The sequence below is a fragment of the Stegodyphus dumicola genome, chromosome 5 (genome assembly GCF_044657685.1).
Source record: "Stegodyphus dumicola isolate Sdum_Otavi_A_Nest chromosome 5, ASM4465768v1".
Lineage (NCBI taxonomy): Eukaryota > Metazoa > Arthropoda > Arachnida > Araneae > Eresidae > Stegodyphus > Stegodyphus dumicola.
In genome coordinates this window covers 147,613,996-147,633,946 of record NC_140772.1, presented here as the reverse complement: position 1 = coordinate 147,633,946, position 19,951 = coordinate 147,613,996, and the positions used below count along the sequence as shown (strand labels likewise).

At 30.7% G+C, this 19,951-nt stretch overlaps 1 protein-coding gene across 2 annotated transcripts; it reads right to left on the bottom strand.

Annotated features, from left to right (window-relative positions):
- Positions 1 to 4,175: 4,175 nt before the first annotated feature.
- Positions 4,176 to 18,172, bottom strand: LOC118203812 (sulfotransferase 1C2-like). Of its 2 annotated transcripts, XR_004760655.2 has the most exons (6): positions 18,156 to 18,172; positions 15,915 to 16,311; positions 10,405 to 10,656; positions 7,571 to 7,793; positions 6,619 to 6,766; positions 4,176 to 4,403 (listed from the first exon to the last, which is right to left on the bottom strand). XR_004760655.2 is itself a non-coding variant. In XM_035376105.1 (4 exons), exons 1-4 carry the CDS (start codon positions 16,305 to 16,307, stop codon positions 4,285 to 4,287), a joined length of 987 nt encoding a protein of 328 aa, XP_035231996.1. In that variant the 5' UTR covers positions 16,308 to 16,311; the 3' UTR covers positions 4,176 to 4,284. The 2 variants fall into 2 exon arrangements, 1 of the variants encoding a protein (XP_035231996.1); XM_035376105.1 differs by lacking the exons at positions 6,619 to 6,766; positions 18,156 to 18,172.
- Between the last annotated feature and the right edge of the window lie 1,779 nt (positions 18,173 to 19,951).

Below are 19,951 nucleotides of genomic sequence, written 5' to 3'. Positions count from 1 at the left end.
TTTTTAACTGTTTTAACTTTATCTGATGTTTCATGTTTTTCTTCATTTTACAATTTTTAATGTTTTGATTTTTATGTATTTTTGCTTTCCCAGGAAGTGAGAATTGCATTACTTGAATAAGAAATATATCTCTAAATGAAATTCGTGGAAATTAGTTTAAATGAAATGCAGCAAAAATTGTGTATAATTTAATAAGCCATACCAGGAAGTCATGTAGTGTCCACATCAGAATTTTATTATTTACATATTCGTTCTTTGAAATGCTGTCAAGGGACTCATAACCTGCCCATTTTCATCATAAATTCAGGTTATGAGAGCAATATGACAGTTAGAAAGTTGTTAAAATGACTCTTTTAAGACACTTACGTACAATTATATGTGTGTGCTATGGTTGTTGCATGTTGTAAATTTCTTTGGTACTAGATCAGCCTATGACCATACTTAATTAAAAGTTCACATGTTCTGGAGATAATCAACCAAATGTGAAAACTTCGTTAATTTTGAGCACTATATATATATTATAAGGATTTGAGACCTAGCAGAGGCTGAAACCGAAAATCATTGGTATTTCATGTCGGGTTCAGTTCCCGGCTGAAATAGTTGCTACGTGGGTTCTTCATATCTGACATGAATAAGAATTGGCTCAAAAGAACTATAAGCGCATATATTTTGAAAACTTTGCCTTAATTTGATAATCATAACACGTTATTTCAATACTATTTACAAATCTTACCTGTTGAAAAATTTCCCTGCATAGTTCATAACGGATTTCTCATAACCTGTAGTATACCATTTTGCTACTTCCTCGGTGTTATATTATTTATATGAAATGTCATTTTCAGTAATTTTAGTATATGTATATTCTTAGCTGCCTTCTTTATTTAGGGGTTATATGGTAAACTTGTGAGTATACTTCTTGCTTAAAATACCTTATGTTGTTTTAATTTAAGCAATTCATCAAAGGAGTGAAACAAACTTTTAGTAAAATTTGTTCTCATGCGATTTTGATTTATTTCTCATTGTGTTTGATATACTACTGCAGTCTTTAAATACACAATAAATTCCCAGTCTCTGATTATCTTAGAATTGCTTCAAAAAAGGGCCAGAGAAATCACAAAGGGAACGTTGAATTACTTAATGTGTATCATATAACTTTGTAATGCCAAAATATACCCAGAATTTTAGTATAAATATGAATGGTATGCTATAAATATTTTGCTATATGCTATAAATATTTTATGGTGATTATAATGATTCATTAATGTTTCAGTAAGATTACTGCAGAACAATTATATCGATTGTATTTAATTTGTTATTGTATAAAGTAATCATATCAAGTTGTATTTACATTGATATAATTTAAAAAGTAATCGTTGTCTTGTTAGCATTATGTAAATTGTGTACCTATAAATAAAAATAATGTTTAATTTTATCTTTACATTTTTTATTTTTAACGTATCACGTATAATAAATAATACAGTGTTTCGAATTCTATAAGAGGCGATTAATATAAATACATAACAGGTAAACATTTCATATTGCAAACCTAAGACCTACCTCACGGTATTGTTGAAATTTAACAGAATTGCTGAACGTTCTCGAATTTTCTTTATTTCAAAAACACTCAGTATAATCTCTCTCCCTTTGTATACACACACACACACACACACACATATATATATATATATATATATAATGTTGTATGATCTTAAATCCATTTAGTGCGAATACAAGTTATTACTACTTGCGCAATTGCTGCAAAGTTATATATATATATATAGAGAGAGAGAGAATAGTAAGAAATCTAAAACCTTATCCACAAAGACATAAAATCCCAAACCAGTAAAATCCAAAAACCCCTCAATAAAAATGTAAAAAAAAAAAAAAATCAACTAAGTGTTTACAAACCCGAAAGAATTCCGAAAACAACAGAAATATAAAAATACATATAATAGGAAGAAGAATACAATTGAAACCTGATTTAACGTTATCAAGAGGAGGTAGCTCACATTCAATTGAATCCCTCTTCCCAAAGAAAACACTTCGTTTCTGTTCATCTAAAATTAGATGATGAACCTTCTTAAATTATTTAATTATAATAGTTCATCCGAAAATTCTAAATGCCTCTCGATGCAGTAGCCCTCCCTTCATATGAAATAAAAATTTACAAAACAAATTTAAATGAAATAATTTAGTGCTTAATAAAGCAAAAATAAAATGTACACTATTAACTAATATTAATTTACGAAATACATTGAAAATTAACAGAGAACAATTTTTTTTTAACTTACCATTGGAAGCACAGAAATAGGACAGCAAATAGTAGACGCTAATGGTTGCTTGTTTGGCACTATTGGCGATACTAATTGGTGTTGGAAAGTCAGGAATCTCCCAGAAGGTGAATTTATAGTAAGTAATTTTTACTTTTAGATTTGGAAAGCATTACAGTAATACAAATAAGAAATGGAAAATGTTAGAAAAGAATAAAGTTTTCATGCCATTGGCTTATCTTGATGACTTAGAATGGAGTAGCTTTCTGTTAATAAAAGAATACTTAAGAAAAAATGTGCTGTAATACATAAATACAAATTACACTATAAAAACCTTCTAAAACATCCTTCTTTATCCTTCTCTTATTTCAGCTTTCAGATAAAAAGTTCATTACTTTAAAAAAATTTATAGGGTGTAAACCACTCCAGCTTATTTTAGAAGACTGTTCATGAAGGTAATTGGAATTTCTTTATTTTCTTGCAAAATTTTCGAAAAAGAATTTCTTGCTGTTGTTGTTCAATTTCTGTGCATACTTTTTAAATTTTGGTAATTTGATTAAAAATTCTATTTACATTAACTTTTTAGACATGTTGGTGTTCAAATTTAGAAGTTTAATTATTGAAAAACTGAATTTTCTTCTTTTATCAGAAAGTTTTACTTCTTTAAGAATATAAATGCTGAAATCCAGAGAATCCAGTAAGGTAAATGTTGCTTATTTCAATAAGATTATTATTGTTAAATGTAAAAATATCACCAATATGTCTGAATGTAAGGGTAGATTTATTGAAATCACCTTCTGAAAGGTTTCTAAGAAACTTACACATTTAGAAAATAAATAAAGATTACATAAGCGTGTTCAATAAGAACTTCCCACTGGAATACCATTTATTTGTAGGTAAAGTATATTTACATGCTTAATAAAGTTATTAAAAAGTGAGAAATAGAGATAATCTTTCCATTTCTATAAATCAATAATAGTATAAGCAATTCAGGATAAAAATTTGGAAGTTTAAGAAGACTTTCAGTGATATATTTAAGTGTAAGAGACTTGCAGAGATTTTTAAAGTCATAACAGTTGATAATGTAAACTTTTAGATTTTTAATTTTTTCTATTATTTGCAAGTTGTTATTAATAATCCAATAGTAGTGCTTATCAGTGTTAGCTTTGTAAAAAATTAAATTACATGTTGAATTAAGCAGTCTTTGAATCATATTATCAAAGTTTTTTCCTATAGTTTCTAGTACTATATGGTATTAATCTAAATCTGGCAGGAGTTTTATGAAATTTTGGAACTGCATATAAATTGGCAAATCTATTGTTTGCATTAAAAAGAGACATTTTCCATTTTTTTTGTGAAAAGAAGAAATTTCGTTGATTATTAAACTTTCTTTATTTTTTGAAATAAATCAGTTATAGAATTTTGCAGCTCCTTTTCAATAAGAGAATTGTAGAACTTTTTTCATATAATATTAAAATTATTGCTTGCCTTATCAATTTTGATAATAATAAATTGTTTTTGCAATTGCGAACTTCTGAAATAAATCTTTCCAATTTTTAATTCTTTTAAATTCTTGAACTTTATCAATATTCGTTTGTGCAAAATCTGTATTAATCTAATGTTTATGTTATCGGTTGCTCTTCTAGTTAGCAAAAGATTTGTTAGTTATATTTTTCTGGAGGCAAAAAATTTACAACTCTTCGTATGCGGACGTCTCTAAGTCCCGCTCTTAGGTAAGTACTTCGTAATATCTGATTTTAATTCCTCATTCTTCACTTACTCTATTTGTTTTCCCAGGATACTCCAAACAAAACTATTTTATCAATTAATGAACGATTTCAAAATCATTAAATTAGATAATAAATCTTCTAAAAAAACTGCAAGAAGTGAAACTAGGCGCCAAAGCACTATTTTATAATAGTTATTTTAATGAATTTTAGCTTTGGTACATGTGATCAGGTTTTTATGATTAAGATATTATTGTCTTAATATTAACAAAGCATGTTAAGACTATTTACATAACATCCTTCCATAAATCAGGTATGTCAGTTCCTGCAGTTCTTTCACTAAATTTCTTTTCTAATCTAGCATTTTGTTCTGGAGAAAAGTAATTCCGCCAATCTCCAACAATACCTGTATCGAAGAAATAAGAATATATTTTTATTAAATTCATACTGTTAAGAGATGCTTTTATAATATCATGAAAATAAATTCACAGGTATTTTACTTTTTTCTAGTTAAATTATTTTCATTCGCTCCAAAAGAACTTAACTTTTCTTAAATTCAGTTTTTAGGCTTTATTTAAGCTTTAATAAACTATTGAGAATAGTATCGTATATTTGTGTTAACATAAATTTTATGATTTTGTAACAACCGCGTTGGAAATTATCAGCATAACACTTAGGTCATTCGAATATATGATATCATATAGCGAATAGGTGATAGCGAGTCTTTTTGCTCAATATTACTTGAAATTACAAATGCACTTGCATAATACCACAGTTTATGATTAGTTTTACAGCAAATTAATACTACCGGTAAAGAATGAGTAGATAAGCTAAAGATATATTTATTATTTACTGTTACTTATTTACTGTTTTTGAACCCAAATACATCTTAATCCGAGATGGTGCAAATGTTTATGACGCATTCGAAACCCCCCGCCTCTCGTAATTTTTTCAAAAAACTCTTTTTAGGGCTTCAATTTCCTTTCAAAATCCTTTAATCCTATTACATTTTAGGGTTGCTAAAAAATACACGCACGATGATACTGCACATAATCTATTTTATAACTGTGTCATACATATTTTTTATCTTGACGCAAGCAATCTTGGAAGATATCGGAAACACATGACCTGCCTTTATTCTAATTAAGCTTCTCTTGATATATCCATATCATCATCAATATTTATGCTGCCGTTGGAAAATAATATTTCAAATGACATGCACAATTAAAATAATTACAGGAGCATTAGTGCTGAATCAGAACACTTTGTTGAAACATTTTATGTTTCAACAAAGATATGAACTTTGTCGATATGAAAGCAAAGTGGGTAACAAATCGTTATTAATAAACTTTATAATCGTTGTTAATAGTTTATTTCTCAAAGCAAGTCGCAAATGTAGTAACTAAACGGCTATTGTCCATGTTATTGAATGGATTTTGTTCAGCTGGAGGTACTGCAGACCCAGGCTATATAAGATTAGGATTTAATTTCTAAAATAAAAAGTGCTACAGCACTAATGAATCATAATCAATAATACCATTAAAATAAGTAAAATGCATAAGATAAAAAAACGTATTCATAAAAATACTGAATTTTAAAAAATAAAATTTCATATTAAAATATATAAAAGTAAGACGAATAAAGTAACAATGAAATATGATTCTAAGGACTTACATAATGCATATATTTTTTAATATCATTTCGTTTATTTAAATGTAGTGCAATGCATACGTTTCATCTGAAACTTTTATTACCAATGTTTCTTCCGATACTAATTAAAAGCGAATTTTAGCCGAAGGTCTTTCTTTCTTTCTTTCTTTCTTTCTTTTTTTTTTTTTTTTTTTTTTTTTTTCAGAGCACAAATTAGAGAGATCAAAACTGCAGAGTTAATAAATATATTTATTGACTAAAAAGTAAATGTCCTTTACTGTCAGACTTGACATCTTACTTAATTCTGAGTTGTTTCTTCATCGAATTTGTTTCATATGTTTGATAACATGACATTTAAAATGTCGTTAAGTTGTCAAGTGTTTCTATTAAATATGCTTCTTTATAAAGACAAACACGAAGAACTTTATGCTATATACCATTTCGTCTGCTATTATATTTGTAGAGTCTCGCTCTTTTTGGTAATATACACTAAGTTGAGACTCTAAATAAAACCAAGCCACTTATGGCTATGTCTAGTTAAGCAAACAGAGATGTAAGAAAGATGCAAAAAACCCTTTTATTAAGAACTTAGTTGAACAGAAGGCACCTCTGGTGTTTACAAACCAACAAGTAGTTATGGCGCAAAATCAAAAAAGTAGAATTTAAAATTAAACTAAATCCTAAATCTTTAATTAATCAAAAACTACGCAGAAATATTTAACATGCAAGTTGGCTCAAACCAACACCAGCGTGACAGCACTATTTACAAGACGCAGAGAAGACTACTATCGTAGAATATCAATTAGTAACATGATCTTCAATAGACGGAACTCGCTCTGACCTAAGCAATTTCAAATTCTCACTTTAATATGCGCGAGCTAAAATTTGCATTCCGGCAGGAAAAGAAAAGATAAAAATGACAGAGAAGTTTCGGAACGTAAAATAACTGGTTAATTAATATAAATAAATACCTTACAAATTATTCAAGCAGGAGGAAAGATGCACTAGGGTTTATTTGAAAGTTTCATTGTGCACACATAAATTAGAATTTCTCTGTTTGGGAAGAAGTGCCAGTATCATGTTCTAGTCCAGGGTTTCTTAAACTGTGGGTCGTGGGACCTGCAGAAGGGGGTCGCCAAAAATTTTAGCAGTTTTAATATTTCTTTAAATTATTATAATAATTTTACAATTACCAAATATTTTTACACAATGTATCTGAAAATATATAAAGATAAGACAATACAGACAAAGAAAAAAACGAAAACGTTTCGACGCATTCTTTTTATAATATAAACATCATTTTCCTCGCTTTGCACGTGACGCTGTCATTTCGTCTGTTACTTCTTTAAAAGTTTTCACATTTTCTGTGTCTTAAGGTTAGAAATTAAAGTTAATGGCCTAAAACTGCAATAGTATATTACAGTACAAGTGAAAAAATTGACAGCTTCACTCACGCCTGTGTCTGAGTTGCGCAGTACTTATGGGGTCCCACAAAATTTTTGTAAATATTATGGGGTCCTGGGGGTCGCGAAAAATTCTCAGTGATTAAAAAGGGGTCGCGACTGAAAAATGTTTAAGAAACCCTGCTCTAGTCAAAAAAAAAAAAAAAAAAAAAAAAAAAAAAAAAGAAACTCAGCGTGTGCAAAATGGGAATTTAGGAATGTTACAAATAGCTACTTGTGTACGTGAATCCTTCTCAATGTGCGAAGATTGGAGGGAGTAAAAGGAAGAAGACTTGGTCAAATATTTTTTATAAATGAGGACAGTTGGGGAGCGTTAGAAACCAATAGCATGAGAGGATTATTGTAAATGTAAAATATAAGCCTCAGATAATTTTGTTTTTAAATTCGTTTAATACTTATTATTTAACATATAAAATATTCAGTAGTTGCATTTAAATAATGAGTTGTAGAAGAGACTCACCTTTTCGTACGAACTGAACACCTACAGGATCAAGCTTGAAAACATTTCCTTCAGCCGAAAATAAGTGCCTTATTCCTGGCGGTATGTCAGGATTATTTCTAATCTGATCTTTGGGCATGGAGGCAAGTTCTGCAAAACTTTTGTTAAGGCTTTCCTTCATGAAATTAAAACTGCTATGATTGATAACATCCTGAAGCACTTTTTCATTGTTTTCCAATGATTCCTACGAATTGTATATAAAAAGAAACTCAGAAATGCATTTACATCTTAAGCAAGCAAAGTTGTGTAAAATAATGTAAATGCTTATTACTCAAGACTTCATTATACTACAGTAGAAGTCAAATTGAGGTACTAATATGGAATCTGAATAATTGAAACTACAACCTCTTATTATTTTTCATTACTTAACTAAGTTATTTAAGTTCTAACTAAGTTATTTAAGTTAACTAAGTTCATTGCTTAACTAAGTTATTTAAATACTGCCTATTTAGGACTAGCCTTTTTTAGCAGTATAAGAATAAAGCAACGTCGACAGTTTCTTATTTGAGATTATTTGAAGACTGCATCGAAGCAGTAATCATTTAAAACCTAATGCCAAAATCTGAAAATTTCTCACGAATTTACAACATATCAATTTATTTAGTTTAATTCTCTGTATCGAATACATATAATTATATGTAATCTTAATGATTAAAACCAGTGATGCTACATTTTGCTATTTTAAGTTAATTAGAGACGAATTATCATGTTCGCTAATGAGCGAAAGGTAGAAAGCAAAAGACTGAAATTTGCTATCATTATCCTCATCTAAAATGATTTCTAAGATCTTTTTGGAATGCTGTAAAGAGATATAAAATTATATGTACAATTTTATGATGCGTCTTTGGCAGCTTGTAAATGATAAACCATGAATTCTTTGATTTTATAAAAGGCAAAATGATACACTTTTTAAAAATAACTACTGAAAGTAAAATCGGAAATATTTGTGAATCAGTTTTACACAGATTGCTTTTAATTTTAAGCATAACATAACTTTAGCGCCAATTTTCCATTTAATTGATCTATGGCTTTAATTAATTAATAGTTTATCTATACCAAGCTTTAGTTCAGAGCAATAAGCCATCTTCAGCTTTGGGTTTAATTCTTTTTAGAAAGTTTTAGTTTTCTTTATGGCAATTCAGTTGAATCGTAATGCAATAATGATTTTGTTCTATAATTAACACTTACTTATTTACGTAATACCAGATTTATACTTTTCAAATAAAATCCTAATTAACAATTAATTCAGTAAATAATCCTAAAATAGTAATTAATAAATAATGCTATTTATGCAATTTTGAAATTTATTTTTAAAATTTCTATAAAAACATTTCTATAATTATATATTTGGTGAAATTTTCTTTCTTATAAATAACTGTTCTACCTGTTTTTATTTCGTATTGTTCAACAATTATTTTTCAGTTGCACTTTCATATTTGTAAAACTGATGGTAGCTTTTTTGATCAAGAGTTTTTCTTAAACTTTTTAAACCTTAATTTTAATGTAATACATTTATCAATCATATCTGTGTAAATTGCTAATTTCTTAGCTCATTTACAACGAAAAGCTCTAAAAAGAAAAAAATTAGTGGGTACTATTGCCGCATTCACTCATAAAAATGAAGTATTTATTAATGTTTCCTCCGTTTTTCTATAAAGTCCTTATAGTGCTTGGTTTTTAAATAGTTTTAAAATTTCTCAAAGTGTGACCATTATCTCACATACAGATAAATAATAAGTCTAACTCCTAAATAATCTGTAAGAAGCCCATAGTTCACAGACATCTTTAAAGTAATAAAATCCTAAAAGTTTGAATAACTTTTCTCCTGAAGAACTTTTCATTAGTCAGTTAATTAATCAGTTAATTCCTTAATTCACTTATTAATTAATTAATTAATCAGTGAACTCATCACTCACTTCAGGAGTAATAAGTTCACTAATTACCTAGTCTTATTTTTGCCATTAAACACTACCAATAAAAACGGCAAATAAACTCATTGAATGATTTATTGATGAAAGTGCGAATAGTTCCACTACAAATATAACTAGTGAAAGTAATAAATGAGTTGGATTATTGATAAAGTAGCGAATGGTTCCATTATCAGTACTATCCTTAAAGGTGATAAACGATTCCCTGACTGACGTATTGAAAGTTGTAAATGTAGTTGAATGAATTTCGATGTTACTACTTTCAACCTACGTAACAACTAAACGTACAGCCAGAGAGTGAGAAAATTGTTTTCAAAACAACTTAAAGAACTTCCACTTAATTTTATGAATTTCTAAAAGAATTAAAACGGTATTTTAAAAGTAGGAATGCGAAAGAAAATTTTGCAAATCAATTCAAGCGTCGGATTATTATTACACATTACAAGATATTAAACATTAGCACAAAAAACATTAAACTTTCTTAACTTTCACTAATGCTTGAGATCGTGTTCATATAGAATAAACATATACTGCTTGAACGAAGCACGAATTAGAACACTTATATGTAAACGAAGCCATATTATTCAGTGATTAAAATGTTTTGAGATGAAACTGTAACGCAATTAATATAAATGCTAACTTAAGTATTATATATCTAAAACATGCTTTCATATTCTATAAAGTTTAAAACATAAAATAAATCTGTAAACGTAAATTGTATTCCATCATTAGGGTATATTTTATTTCTGAAGTATTATCAATCAGTGTGTGACCAGAATTGCTCAAGTGGTTTTTATTTATAAACAGTCTTAATAAAAAACATATATGAATAATTTTTAATAGCTTCGATGTTGCATAATTTCAAACCTTATACTGTGGTCCCATGAATTCCGAAATTTTGAGAATATTCTTCTTTGCGTCTTTCTTGAGCTCTTCATAAGTAATGAACAAAACGTTAGGATCATTTCTGTGTTCATACCAGGACACCAGTGTATCAAAGTAGTCTCCAAAATCCGTTTTCCCTTCAATGAAGATTTCAAAGAAGTCGTCAAAACTTCCTCTTTCAAAGCGATATCCGACTATATTTTCTGTATGATGGTAGAAGGATACACAACAATCCTGTGGTAAGGAAAAAGAAAGATTAATTAAATATGGCAAGGAACACGAAGACTGTATGCCTAAGAAGGAGACTGATGTCTTCGCTGGGGGCTTTCTAAGAAAATAGTTGGTTTGTATTCACTTTACAAAAAAAGGAAAACCACGAAAGCTAACCATTCAACGAATCCATTTGCTCGAAATCGAAAGCGAGTCAAATTTCCAGTATTCAGCAGTCTGTACAACTCGATTAGTTGTGAGGCTGCAGAAAAAGAGGAATTAGTATTAGAGCATTTGCTAAATTATTACTGCCTAGTCAAAATAATCACAAGGGGAAAATAACATAGAATGTATTGTGATTAATGTATTAAATTATACAGTAATATTTTCTGAAGAACAATGTCAATTAATGTGCACTTATCCATCTTTTCTGATTTTCAAAAGATCTACTTATAAAATAAACTTTTACTCCATTTGAAAAGTTTTGTCTAACTTTAAAAATTCTTTACAATTTTCAAATATGAAGACCTATTTTCTGAAAGTTGGAAAGAGCGCCGAAACTTTATTCTCTCTTTCCTGTCAAACTTTGAATAGACAGACTTTTCTTACGGCACCAGTCTCTGTACAGTACCCGTTCCTTAAATTCACTTCTATTCTCAAAAAAAAAAAAAAATAAATAAAATAAAAAAAAAAATCGAGTTTATTTAGCCGTTAAGTTTTAAAAAACAGCGATTTTTGTATCGCAAATCGTAATACCAGATTTATACTTTTCAAATAAAATCATAATTAACAATTAATTCAGTAAGTAATCCTAACTCAGAAGTCAAACAACAAAAATCAGCGTTAATTTACAAAATTTTCACAGGACTAGTTTCGATGGTTTTACCGAACCATCATCTTCAGCTGCAAAACCGCAAATGAATGACTTCTGAATTAGTATTTATTCGGCGTGTTATTGTGTCTTAATTAAAAAATTTGTTGTTTGACTTCTGAATCAGTATTTATTCGGCGTGTTATTGTTTCTTAAGTAATCCTAAATTAGTAATTAATAATTAATGCTATTTATGCAATTTTGAAATTTATTTTTAAAATTTTTATAAAAATATTTCTATAATTATATGTTTGATGAAATTTTCTTTCTTATAAATAACTGTTCTATCTGTTTTTATGTCGTATTGTTCAACAATTATTTTTCATTTGTACTTTTATTTTTGTAAAATTGCTGTTAGCTTTTATGATCAAGAGTTTTTCTTAAAATTTGCATTGATTTTTTATATTCGATTGATACTGGCATATCACAACGTATACAAGATGACTTTTTTATTTTACAGCTTAAAACCATTTTAGAAAAGCAGTTTCAACGTCTTTCAATTTTCTATCATTTTTGCGCTTAATTGAGATATTTATATTTTTATTAGTTCTTCATTAACTATAATTCCTCGTTTAAGTAAATTACACAAAACTGTTTAGCAAATTCTCATTGAAAATGTATTTTTTTTCTCTGGATGCAATTGCCAAGAACATCAAAACCTTTCAACAATTTATTCTTTTATCTCAGATTTAAGTCTTCTTGTTTCATGCTTTCGACATGTTATAAGTTAAACCCGTAACAAATTAAAGAAAAATGCTTATTCCAGAGATTTCGTGAATTTAAAAAATCGCGTTTCTAGCCACAAGAAATATTGCCCTTTGTCTGTTTAGACAATCTGATACTTCATATTTACAAGCATGACCAATGATTTCCTTGCTTTTTCTTCAGCTTACAGTTATCAGGCTCTTAACATTCACAGATTGGTAACGTGCAATGCAAAGAAGCATTTAATGAACTTTTTGTAACTCTCCGTGAACAAAATGTGTCTATTCCTATAAGGCATTTCTCCTTCTTTCCTAGCGTGCCTTCGTGGTGTAAAGGTTCTGCATGTTGGGCCGGTATTCCAGAGGTCCGTTGTTCGATTCCCGGCGAAGGCGAAGGCGATGGGTCACCTAATGCCCCAGTCGCCCTTTAAAAGGGGGAGTATGTACGGTATTTCTCCTGCCTTCCTAGCGTGCCTTCGTGATGTAGTGGTTCTTCAAACTGGGCCGGTATTCCAGAGGCCCGTTGTTCGATTCCCGGCGAAGGCGGTTGCTAATTTTTCATCTCTCTGGCTTTAGCAATTAATCTAATGTCTCTACAGTGGCGCCCGAACTAAAAGGGTGTTGGATGAGGATTCTCCAGACGCATGATTTGGCGACTGTGTCCCCTGAAAGCTCCAGTCGCTCTTTGAAGGGGAAGTATGTAAGGTGTTTCTCTCGCCATCCTGGCGTGTCTTCGGGATGTACTGGTTCTGCACGCTGTGCCGGTATCCAGAGGTCAGCGGTTCGATTTCCGGCGAAGGCGTTTGCTCATTTTTCAACTCTCCTGTTTTTCCAATTAACCTAATGTCTCTACATCTCAAAGGGAAGATTTTTAGAGTCGAAATCTTAAAAATTTGAATGCAAAATTTGTACTTCCACCTCTTCTCACTTAGTATTCGAGAAAGAACTTTCACTGATTTATAATGCCTCTAAATCAGCGGTTCTCAACCTTTTGCCTACGGCGTACCATCTAAACAAAAACTGAAAACTTTAATATCGCCACTATATTTTACAACAATTATTTTTCAGTTTCTCAGTACAAGTATTAAAAAATATACATTTTGCCATCTGCACAACCTATTGGCTATTTGTATTAAACATACACACATAAAAATCATTAGATTAAAATTTGGTTACCAATTTATTTATGAAAATTTAAGCTATAATACTTTAGTTCCAAAACTTTGTATAAAATTTATTTCTGTTATTTTCCCTGCGAAGTTCATTTAAGGACCTCTCACTTTCTTCACGCCCTTCGGGGACTAAGTAGCTGGAAAGAACTGTTTTATAATAGTAGTGCTAGTACATTTACCTGTATCTATCACCAGTGAATTATCCTTTTTCCTCTTAGTCAATCCTGGTCATTTCTCCAATTTGAAAATTGAGCTTTGTTTTATTATTTTTTCACAAATATTCAGATGCACAATATATTACGAGTTCTTCAAAAACAAACGACGATATTCTCAAAATGCGTAAGAAAATAAGGAATACAAAGCAACAAGAAGATAAAATAACCGCTATTAGAGACAGGAAATCGACGTAAAATGATTCTAATTAAAAATAGAGCAATACGACTTCGGAATTGGTGGCGATGTAAAGTGTAGACATACTAAAAAAACAATCAACTCTAAAAGAATTAATAAAATACTACTATATTTTTATAGGAACTTATTTTTATTTCCTGTTAAATACAACATCCATTTCTATTATCCTTTCTAAAATATAATTTATGATAAATTTTGTTATGTCTATGCTAAAAGATTACTTGTAAAAATAGAAGCGGGAATTGACTTTGAACAACACTCAGATAGCATAAATTTACGAGTGTTAGAGAAAACCTTAAACAAGTTGTTCGGGTGTTTAATTTTTGAGTTTAACAGTTAAAAATTACTTTGTTTATTTTCGTAGGACTTATTTTTCTCTTGCGTACCACCAGTGGTACGCATACCATCGATTGGGGGATCGCTGCTCTAGAGGACTGCTTTTGTAACCTTCAGATTAGAAAATTCTCCTCCTTTGAAGTCCAGTGCTTTCACAGAACTGTGATAATAATATCTCACAGGTACAGGGACCGAGGGTAGGAAAATTTCGGTCACATGCATTTTGTTGAAGCAATCCATACCTAAACTATAAAGCAACGGTCTACCGCAAATTGAATAGATGAATTATGATAAGTTTTGATAGGTGAAAATTTATATTCTGGCACTGAATAATCAGTCTTTTGACAGTCTGAGTTTAATAAGCGGAGTAGGTGATTTTCATAAAAGAAGTTGATTATTATGTAATTGTTTTGGCTTCTGGAAATTAGAAAGTAATAAGCAGTTGAGCGAGTTTAATAAATGTCGGACAGTGTACATTATTCACAGGTACCCATTTTCTAGCGCAGTTATGTATGTGACTTCTGCTCAGTCGAAGAATGTACCATTTAGAGATGTTACCGTCGTCACCATCACAATCACCATCACATATTTTCATTATTTCTTTCTCAATTTGAGTCAGTGTCCGCTTAGGTCATTACAACACAATAAAGATCTCTGTTCTTCAGCTTTAGACGCTACTAATGAAGGAAATATTTTGTGGTTTTTGGTTATATTTTAGTTTTGGTTATGAATTGGTTTTATTTTTGGTTACTAAATAATTGTGATCGTGATAACCCAACGACATCGATCAGACAAGCTTCAGAACAGGTCGAAATCAGTCGGGACACTTTGCGAGAAATTATTGTTCAAGACCTGCAGCTCTTTTCGTACAAAATTCAAATTCATCAGCCACTGCGTGCCATTACCATTGAACAGAGATTGTGTTTCTAAAGCACTATTGTCGATCATATCGACAAACAAGAATTTGATCTGCATATGGTTTGGTTTAGCGGCGAAGCTCACTTTCATTTGGATGGGCATGTCAATAAGTAGAAGTGCTGCATTCGGGGGACTGAATCCCGATCGAGAAGTCTCTCCACCCCAAACGGATAATTGTTTAATGTGCAAAGTCAAGTCACAGAATAATCGGGGCGCTATTTAGTGCTCAGGCACGATGACTGCTGAACGTTATGTAAAAATATTAGAAGATGATGTCATCCCTTTTGCAGGATGGAGCACGATCCCGTCGGACAAATGGAGTGTTTCAAGTTCTGGAAAAGCACTTTGGAAAGCGCATTTTCTGGCTCTGGGGTGTACAAAGGCCCCAGAATGGAATGGGAATCGCTTGGCCGCCATATTCTCCTGATTCGACCCTTGTGACTCGCTTGTGTGGAGCAATATTAGATCCAAATTTACGCAAATAACCCCAAAATTATCGCTAAGCTCAAAACAGCCACTTAGGATATCATCGACATCTCTACACGTCCGTGAGGTTTGCAGGATTTCTCTCTTCGTCTGCCCCTTAATTCGTATGCCTTCGAATTGTGATAAATCTTGACTTTCAATTTTTTATTTAAAAAGAAAATAATTGAAATGCTGATCTTTCCCTATTAAGTTGGTTTTTATTAGAAGCAGAAACGCATTCAAAGAGTAGAACATTTTACAAGATTCTTAACGCATTAGTATACATTAATGTTCTGAATGTAATTCAAAATTTTCTGTTAAAGCTGCAATATGTTCATAGTAAAACTGCAGTTTTGTTACTGAGGCTTCTACTGAGCACTAAAGTTTTGAAACAGAAATACTTACTTTAGGATTCCTTGCCACGAAAATGTATTTTGCTTCATCAGACCACGGTGTTAAATGAAAAGGTAGATGCACTTTAAGGGCTCCTGGTCTTGGCATAGTTTCAGCAGCTTCTGCCCCCGTCATTTCCAGAAAAGGTGTGTGACTGAAGAATTCCAGAGCAGACCCAAAAGGTTGACCATTCCTATATATACAGGCTACTATATTCTGAACCCATGTCGTTCCACATTTCGGATATGTCGCAATGATCAGATCATCTGGTCGAGGTTTATATGCTAAAGCTGATCGAAATGCCTCCACGGAAAACATTCCAGGAATGCGAAATCCATCCACATCCTGGTAAAATGGAACTTTTCGATTCGACTGAAGTTTGTTATCCTTTCCGTCAGCAGCCATGTCTCTAAAAATATAACTCAAAATAAAATTTAAGTACTTTTCCCGAAAAAATAATAAGCTAACTAAGAAGGTCTCTGAAATGCTGAAAATAAGATCTAACCAAATACTGTATCTGACAAGAACCTACAGGCTTTTAGAAATAATGAGAATGTTTTTAGCAATATTATATGAATAATAAAGAAACTAACTTCGCCATACGATTACGAATTGGAAGAATAAATTACTTAAAGTTAGTTCTATTAATCAATTTTATAAATACTTAAAGCTGGATTCAAGTGTAGCACAACTTCCTCAAATAGGGATGATAGTTTTTGATTTTTCCCCGCTATTTGTAACGCCGTAAAAGTAAAAAACAGGCGTAATCTTTTATGTAGCCGCAAAACAGTCTCATAGACCTATTTGGTTTATTTATTATGCCAAAGCAAACAAGAACTCTGTGCCTAAGAGAAGGGATGACTCTTTGGAGGACTTTCTAAGAGCCAATTGCACGTATACGCGTCACAAAGGGGGAAACCACGAGAACGCTCATGCAGCTAACCCGCTCTGCGGGATTCAAACCTCTAATCGAACTGCTAATGTTTAGCTACGTTACCGTTCTTCAGCCTCGTAGACTTGCACCAGATGATTTAATTGGTGATTTCCGAAAAGAGGTCTCACTTTTTCCAGGTTCTCTTTGGAAGATTTTAAATACTTAATATCGCGTAAAAAACTTACATATTTCATCAAACGATAAAAATTTGGTTCAGATATCTGTCTTCTTTTTTTACAACAACTTACGGAAATAAGTGTTTGCATCTTTAGCAAATAGTCTGCTAATAAAATGAATTACTGAAATTGCATTATAAACATTCGTAAAATAATATATTACTCATTGAAACATCAGCATTTTCAGTAACAATAGAAAAGTATGCATTGCTTCAAAATTTATAAAAATTATTACTTTATAATAAAGGATATGAAATTGATGTGAGTCATATAACAGGTAACGTCAAATGTTTCAAACTCTGAAACTTCAAGATTTTTGATTTAGAAACTGTGTTCTAAAAATATGCAGCATGATTTTTTATCGTGAATATATTTTCGCTCCTATGCACAAGATATGCTTCTGGCTTGTAGCGTTACAGATACCAAGGTTTTGGAGCTTCGATATATTTTTGGTAGAGTTTCGGATATCAAATTTGATAATTACATTTATGAAAACATACATGCAGAGTAATTCGTTATTCTTACTAGTATTTCATTATTCTTACTAGCTATTACTAGCTATTCTATAAGCTCTCACATATCGTATGAATTACATTCTACATAAAAACATATCCTAAGGAGTTTAAGTACTATCAGAAACAAGACTAATTCATTAAAAATATTTTCAAGCGTACATATAAAAAAGAAAAAAATATATCTGTAGAAAAATTTATAAAGAACTGTTGTACTAGAAATTTCACTAATGTATTTAAATTGTCCATATATTAATTCTTAAATAATTGTTTTCCAAGTTCTGGGTTTACTGATTGGATAATGTAATTGAATGACTCAAGCGACGTTGCAGTTTTATGAAAAGAAAACAGAATATTATCATCATCTATAAATTCATAAGAACATCAAACAATAAAATAAAATTAGTGTTTTTCATTCCTTATTACTCAGTTTTCTACGAAATATATTAACTTTAGTATAAAAAAATCGTATCAATCTACTTGTGGTCTTAATCAGAGCATTTTAGTCATTTAGTTTTAGATACAATGTGATTTCTTGACGAATTTATACAAGAAAAAATGTAAAAAACTTTCATTTAAAAGATTAGTAATTAGAATATAGATAAAATATAAAATAATGAGTAACACTCACTTTATTTCTAGAACAGTAATTCTAAAAGAACGAGAAATAGCTGATTTTTAGTTAATACGTAGATATAATCTGTTTAGAAGTTTATCTTATTTGATAAGTTTTCACAGATAACATTGTTTTGAAAGCAAAGTCAATTCAGTCTGTGTAATTGTTTTCAGATGGAAAAAAACCCTTTATATGTAACCTCTAATACTGCTTTTAATTTATAAAGAAAACTCTACGGAATGGACTCTAAATGAATTTTAAAAAATTCCTCAGAGTGATAAACAGCATGATATACAAAGCGGTTTTTAAATCTTTCTCTTAAAATCCACTCCAACATTTAATTACGAGTTTCAGGTAATATTATGTTTAAATTTATAATCCTTTTTCAGACTATATGATTGTTACTTAGATAGTCGAAAAAGGTAACAGACTGTTCGAATATAAATCGAAAATGCTCAAAATCCCTATTTTTCTATTTCCCAACAACTACTTTATTTAGAAAATAAAGAAAAATTATAATGTTACCATACTTCATTTAGCTACAAATAACTTTTTAACTATTGTATTTTTCTTCGAACTATGTACTTAATGGAAGCGATTTCCTATGAATAGGGATGAAGTGATAAGAAACTTCATATGTAACTTTATTTAGACCAGTATTTCCCAACCTTTTTTGTGCTCTGCCCCACCTAATCCTCTCTAAAATTCTTATGTTTCCCCTAGCATATACACAGTTTTTAATATTCAAAAATTGAAATGTTCACAAAAGAAACTTGAATAACAGGTTTTAGGGATAAATATCTAAGCATTTAAATGTGCATGTCTACAGCGAAAATATTTCATAAAATATTTAAAATGAACCGCAATTTAAAAACTTTTTTACGTATCTTAATAAAAATATCTTAATAAAAATATCTTAATACTCTTACGTTGCTTAATTCTCTTACATTATTCTTTATTTTTGAGAATAAAAAATAAAATTTCGAAAAATTTCGACTTCTTGAAGAAAATTTGGAAATTTGAATGTTTCTTGTCCCCTTAAACTCTGGCCGAGTACATTTTCGATTTGCCCCCCCCCCCTCGTGGGGCGTAGGCCTTACGTTGGGAAATACTGATTTAGACACTCATAGTAAATTTCAATCAAGTGGTACTGCCTAACATACTATTCTGTACAATAAAGGAATTCCATAAATATCACTGAAGTTTTTATTTAACATTTTTTGCATTTTCATGATGTGAATTCCTGACAAAAATCATTCTGCAGTGTGAATCATTCTGTGTGTTTATCTTCTGTGTTCATCAAATTAATAGTTTATTTAGATTCTGTTCTGTGAGTTTTATTTAACAAGTTCTTTATTAAAAATTGCACCCATGTCCCATAAACTGTTTATCAACAGATAGTTATTATTTATAAGGTATTTCTCCCGCCTTCCTAGCGTGCCTTCGTGGTGTAGTGGTTCTGCACACTGGGTTGGTATTCCAGTGGTCCGTGGTTCGATTCCCGGCGAAGGCGATTGCTATATCTTTCATCTTTTCTGCTTCTAAAAATATTCTAATGTCTCTACAGTAGCGCCCGAACTAAAAGGGTTGTGGATGATGACTCTACACACCCAGGATTTGTCGAGTGGGTGCCCTAAAAACTCCCGTTACCCTTTAAATGGGGGAGTATATAAGGTATTTCTCCCGCCTTCCTAGCGTGCCTTGGTGGTGTAGTGGTTCTGCATGCTGGGCCAGTATTTCAGAGGTCCGTGGTTCGATTCCTGGCGAAGGCGATTGCTCAATTTTCATCTTTCCTGCTTCTAAAAAAATCG

Coding starts and splice junctions, on each gene's coding strand:
- LOC118203812 (XM_035376105.1), bottom strand. CDS start 16,307: ATGGCTGCTGACGGAAAGGATAACAAACTTCAGTCGAATCGAAAAGTT. Junction 10,657..15,914: donor TCGTGGCAAGGAATCCTAAA/GTAAGTATTTCT, acceptor TCCTTACCACAG/GATTGTTGTGTATCCTTCTA. Junction 4,404..7,570: donor TGTTCAGTTCGTACGAAAAG/GTGAGTCTCTTC, acceptor TCTTCGATACAG/GTATTGTTGGAGATTGGCGG.